Source organism: Monopterus albus, unplaced genomic scaffold, assembly GCF_001952655.1.
Source record: "Monopterus albus unplaced genomic scaffold, M_albus_1.0 scaffold216.1, whole genome shotgun sequence".
Classification (NCBI taxonomy): domain Eukaryota; kingdom Metazoa; phylum Chordata; class Actinopteri; order Synbranchiformes; family Synbranchidae; genus Monopterus; species Monopterus albus.
This window is the reverse complement of record NW_018128096.1, coordinates 545,173-551,159: the sequence shown is the minus strand read 5'-3', so window position 1 is coordinate 551,159 and position 5,987 is coordinate 545,173. Positions and strand designations below refer to the sequence as shown.

At 43.1% G+C, this 5,987-nt stretch overlaps 1 protein-coding gene across 3 annotated transcripts in view; it reads right to left on the bottom strand.

The window, feature by feature from the left end:
• Window positions 1-5,974, bottom strand: part of LOC109971147 (protein LCHN-like) — a 24,372-nt gene extending 18,398 nt beyond the window's left edge. For all 3 annotated transcript variants that reach the window (XM_020619227.1, XM_020619228.1, XM_020619229.1), the window contains exons 1-3: window positions 5,163-5,974; window positions 3,395-3,494; window positions 3,059-3,217 (exon numbers count right to left, since the gene is read on the bottom strand). In XM_020619227.1, coding sequence (XP_020474883.1) covers window positions 3,059-3,217; window positions 3,395-3,494; window positions 5,163-5,565 — 662 coding nt within the window. In that variant the 5' untranslated portion in view covers window positions 5,566-5,974. The remainder of the gene's footprint in view (window positions 1-3,058; window positions 3,218-3,394; window positions 3,495-5,162) is intronic.
• Window positions 5,975-5,987: the final 13 nt, after the last annotated feature.

Below are 5,987 nucleotides of genomic sequence, written 5' to 3'. Positions count from 1 at the left end.
AGGTGCCCCCCAGGGATGTGTGCTCTCCCCTCTGCTGTTTTCACTCTACACCAATGACTGCATCTCGAAGGACCCCTCTGTCAAGCTCCTAAAGTTTGCTGATGACACAATGGTCATTGGTTTCATCTGAGATGGTGACAAGTCAGCCTACAGATGGGAGATTGAGCAGCTGGTCCTGTGGTGTAGCCGCAACAACCTGGAGCTGAACATGCTCAAAACAGTGGAGATGACAGTGGACTTAAGGAAGAGCCCTCCCACCCTACCCACACTTACCATACTGCAGAGGATTTCCTCCCGGCGCCAGCTCAAGAAGTTCGCCCTGCCTCAGGAGCTGCTGATACAGTTCTACAGAGAAATCATTGAGTCTGTTCTCTGCACCTCCATTACTGTCTGGTTTGGCTCAGCAACCAAACAGGACAAGTACAGACTTCAGCGGTGTTAGGTATTTTTAGTTAGATAGACATTGGTTAGATACTTTATGTACTAGAAATGTTTAGTGTAGACAGGATGTCTAGCTCAGGCTGTTAAATGCTTAGTCATTCCCATAAGGGTATTCCAGGTTGTTCAGGTTCAAGGATAACTAGACAGAAAGTTGATTATTGTTAGGAGACAGAATGTTTATTCTTATTGTTATGACGTGTTTAACCATAGTCGTAGTCATAATGTTTTCTTATGCTTGATGTCATGTCAGAATATTTTTGCTACACACCACATAATCAACAGACATTCACACATTGATTTTCTTCATGCTTTGACTCCTGCTATGGCCAGCTGCAAAGCTGGCACCGGGAGACGTCACGGTTTGGCGTCCCGGCGTAGTATGGGGCTAGCCCAAAGTGAAATAATGTATAGCCCTGTTATGGTTCAGGGCTTTTCATCTTTCAGCTGCCTGCGTGCATGTTGGAGGTGCAAAGACTCCTGAGCGTGTAATGTTAATTTTTACCTGTGTTCATTGAATAAATCAGCACTGTTTTGAAGTTACTTGGACTGCCTCGTCTCTCAGAGTTAACGGTGAAAAGAACTGGGTCCCCAACAGCGGACAGTCAGGACTGCAGAAAAAGTCACTGGTGCAAGCCTGTCGTCCATGGAGGACCTGTACACCTCAAGGGTCAAAGGGAGGGCGGAGAGGATCACTGCAGACCCCTCACACCCTGGACACAATCTGTTTGAACTCCTCCCCTTTGGCCGATGTTACAGGTCACTGTGCACCAAGACAACCAGGCACAGGGATAGTTTCGTCCCCCAGGCCATCACTCTGATCAACATTTAACCAATGAGAATATGACTGAACAATAACCCTCAATGCAACACCTGTAAATATACCTTGTACAGATTCGTACAGGTCTCTAGTTTTAAGTACTCTATTTTTATTTCTTTATTCCTATTATCTCATCTCAGTGAGCATTCCTTTGTCTGTCTGCATTGTTTACTGCCTGTTTATACTGCTTATTTTGCATCAATTGCCCTGGTTGTTGCTTGTTAACCCACCTGATATGTTCATTTCTCAGGAACAGCAGTGATGTTCCTGGGTTAATTTTACCATTACTAACATTTCAATCACTATTTAGTGCAATGGTGTTCTTTAACTCTCACAGATTATAGTTCAATGAGGATAATGCACTGGTTTTTCATAAAAACTTTTTTTTAATGTACATTGGAAAGACCTACATATAAAATATATTTTTACATGACATATTTTTTTGTTATTTTATTTTACATTTTGAAATCTTTTCTTTTTATGAATGATGTTGATAAATTAACAGCACCCCTTCTGTTCAGGGTCAAATTGACCTGAACAGTATCTTTGTAATATAAGCATGCAGGGGTTGCAAATATGTGAAATGAACCATTTTAATTTTATATGTTGATTACACCTATTAAGCCAAGCAGAAAAAGTTTCATACAAATAAATTACTTTTAACTAATGTTTTTAGATTTTTTTTAACTTTACAACATAACAGGGGGGTTAATACTGTTTATTATTTTTGTTATCTTACACAGCCTTATGCTGGTTTACTGTTTACTTGCCCCTTGCATGGGGATATGTACATACACATTGAGAGCCGATGTACCAGAGTCAAATTCCTCATGTGTCTGACACACCTGGCCAATAAAGTAGATTCTGATTCTGATAGTACCTTATCATCCCAACAGAGCACTTCACTCTCAGAGTACAGGTCTACTTGTGATTCCTAGAGTCCACAGAAGCACAATGGGAGGCAGAGCCTTTAGCTATCAAGCTCCTCTCCTATGGAACCAGCTCCCAGTCTCAGCTCAGGAGGCAGACACGCTCTCTATCCAGTCAGCTCGACGCCACCTGCCCCTCTCCCCTTCTTTCTCTCCCTTTTTTGTTTCTCTCTCCCTTTCTTGTTTTCTGTTACAGGTCCTGGCTTCCGTGGTATGCACAACTGAGGCGCATCCTCTGATCAGTGGCTCCCGAGGTACGACACAGCTGCAGTGGGTTACCTAATTACCTACACCAGTACTTAAGGTACTGGCGCACAATCGCTCATTGCCAGTAGACTGAGGTTTCTAGCTCATACTCCGGCCACGCTACAATGAAGAATCTTCGCTCTTCCAAGTAAGACTATTTCATTACTCCTCGATTCTACTTGTCACCGTCTCCCCTGGGTTTCTCTTCTCCTAGTTTCTACGAACTCTACCTCTGATTGTTTTCGTTTCTATGGCTGCCTGAATGCCCTGCTTTCAGCCTGAATACTCCTCATGCCGACGCCAGATGCTGCTCTCTGCTATGAGCTCAGCCATCTCCACTCATTCCACCTGAGTTCTCCGGCTCTGCTCATCTGTCCTCGCACACCAGCATGCACGTACAACCCGCACGCTTCTCCCCTATGCTGCTGCATTTTCAGCCAAGTGCTTGCTCAAGGGGGATTTGTTGGGTTTTTCTCTATAATAATAGTGATAATGGTAAGGTCTACTCTAGACCTTATTTTGTAAAGTGTCCTGAGATGACTTTTGTTGTGAGTTGGCGCTATACAAATAAAATTTGAATTTAAACATCTAAATTTCTCTGTCAGAAACACAATTTTCCTCTTACCTGACCTGATGTTCTAGGAAGCTCATGTAGCGGTAGAGCAGGATGTACGAAGGAGACAGGATCCCTACCGACTTCATCCTTGCCCCTCTCTCTACTGTGCTCTCCACCGCCATGTTGGCAAAGCAGGCGAGGCCAAAGTAGTAGCCTTTCCGGAAGTAGCTGTGGATGGACAAGAGAGGGAGACAGGTGAAGCCATGAGTCATGAAAAGCAAAGGGACATTCAGCTGGCTGTGCCTTTTTTTTTTTTTTTTTTGCCAGGGAACACTTTGTGTCTGTCCTGCCAGCACAAAGACATGTGGCTGCATCCTAACACTGATCATGCATACACACACTCACATGAAATCTGTGGTGACTCGGTGGGAGCCACTGGCGATGGCTTTGAATTCCACTCCCTCCAGGTCCATGTTTTTAGGCAGACACCACTCTAGCATGTTTCCTATAACACCCAGACAACAAGATGGGTTAATAATAATAAAATGCACACAAACACTGATGCTGGAACAGACAGTAAATATAATGTATTGTAACCATTTGATGTTTTATAAGGATAATCACCTTTATTAGCCAAGTATGTTACACACAAGGAATTTGTTTCCGGTACAGAACTGTTCATGAAAATGACACAGGCCTGCTGGGTTCTTTAGAATTAAGTGTCAGTTAAGCACTGATACTCAAGCAGCAAATTAGGAAGCATGATCTGATAGGAGCAGAGAAACACAAGGTGACTCAGTGTGGTTTTAGTCTAATCATTAGCTACATACTCTATATCAGTCAGTAGTTTCTGCAGCAGTATGAGTTTATCCATCAGCAGGTCTGTTTCATTCACTGAGACTACATGACACTTGTGGCTCAACACTGAAAATGCTTTATTGCCACTTTGACAGTTGTTATTGACTTTTAATTTTTATGCTTCAAGTATCATGCAGTGCTAAGTGCCAATGAAAGCCATTTCTCATGCAGATGGCTCATTATTAAAGGGCTGCTACTAGGTAAATAATTAGGTTAAATATTTTTGGAAAATCAGGATGCTTTGATCTGTGATGCATCATGTAAAATTTGTCCTAATCCTACTCTAGTACAGAATAGGCTATACACAGAAATTTTCCATCAAACGAGAAACAAAAAAATGAGAAACACTGGGCCTAAGGACACTAACTATATTGTTCCAATGTTCCCAGTTCCAAAGGTTTTGAACCAAAGTACTTTCTGCTAGAATAACACCTTCAACAAACATAACATGCTCCATGCATATGCACCACATTCATGATACATTTTGTTGTTACGTTACAGCAGACATTTATTCTCACTATATCATTAACATCTGAGTGAGACTGCACTGGATTTCTTTGTTTGTGCTAAATTCTGCAAAATTAAAATCACTTTATACTAAATAAAGGATTATGGTTCCCTCTTCAGTTACACACATATGGTGGGGTACCAGAGGAGTTGCTTAGATTTAACTACAATATGCAATGTTTTGCAAAAATAAGTATTATTAAGGATAATAGTATATTTTTGTTAGTCACCCTGGAGATCCTTGCTCTAGTAGAAAAGTAGTTGTGGACTGAAAGTCTATGGTAACAGTATTAAATGTACAGACTATTGATTCAGCTGATCTACATGGAATCTGTCTTGTTGGCTTCCAATTGAGGCATCATTACAACCATGTCCTCTCTACTCTCCTGGTCTCATGGCCAGTCTGACCTGCTGTAAAATCATAAAGTGCCTAGCCCCACCCAGTAGGGAATTTTCGCTAACACCTTTTAATGTTAAACCTCGCGATTCTCAGAATGATTGGCCCCGTAGGACTGTAACCTGATTGGCTACTTTTTCATGGGCTTTGACATGTCTGTTCTGTACTTACACGCGAGAAAATGACCTGGTTTGTAATGACGACTAGAATAGAATTCGGGTCAGAAAAAAGCCACACCTGTAGGGGAAGGGTCTGCAGACTTGGTACAGACACAGAAACTGGTTAGAGGACCCAGGTTTCATCTATTTGTTTCCCCTAACAAAACGCATGATCTTTTCTCCTTTTTGTGAATATTGTGTATTTCATGTAATATCACAAGGCTAATAACATGTTTCATATTTTTTATCCCACCTGATCTGGTATTGAATGTAACCACAAAGACAGAGACAATCTGGTCCTTTTCCTCCCATTTCACCATTCTGTCTTCCAGCAGCACTTCCCTCGGTCCTGAATCAGAAAGATGCTCTTCCTTGTCTGAAAGCACCCCTTCATCCGTGTCTGTCGGGGTGCTGGAGGTCGCGCGTGCGGCGTTGCAGCCGTCTACGTTGGAGACAGACCTGCTGGGAGTAGGACCCCCTGTACTAGTGCTCCACCCAAACCGCGGAGTAGCGCATGTTGATAAAGCACGGCTGTTGGAGGGGCTTGACAGTCGGTCCTTTGCGTGAGCTGTCGCCGGTGCTACACCGTCGGGCGGTTGCGCGTATGGAACCTCCTCCCAGTCCAGCAGAGGTGCTCTGTCCGACCGCTCCACCATCCTGTCGGCGGTCCCGCTTCGTCAGTCTTACCGCGGGTCGTAAATGACGTCTCACCTGACAGGCACCAGGTCCATCCGTGAATAATTTCACCTCAGAGCAGTTCCCGCATTATGAAATAATTCAAAGCTGCTCAGAACCGTTGACTTTTGTATCAAATCACGGTTTGCGAAGTAGGTTTTACATCTGGCTTTAATATGTTTTCTAGGCTAGGGTGATTATAAATGTGATGCTGCTGAGAGAGGGCAGCTTTGTCTAATGTGAGATGCATTCACAACAGTTCACCAGTTCACCTGCGCTTTACTAAGAAGAGCTGTTACACATTTAGGAACAGGATTCCGTTTTGCATTCTTGAATGCACCCAGCGTCGGGGATCTATTTTCCCTTCACCTGCCCCACTTTCCATTAAAAGACTTGATTTCAT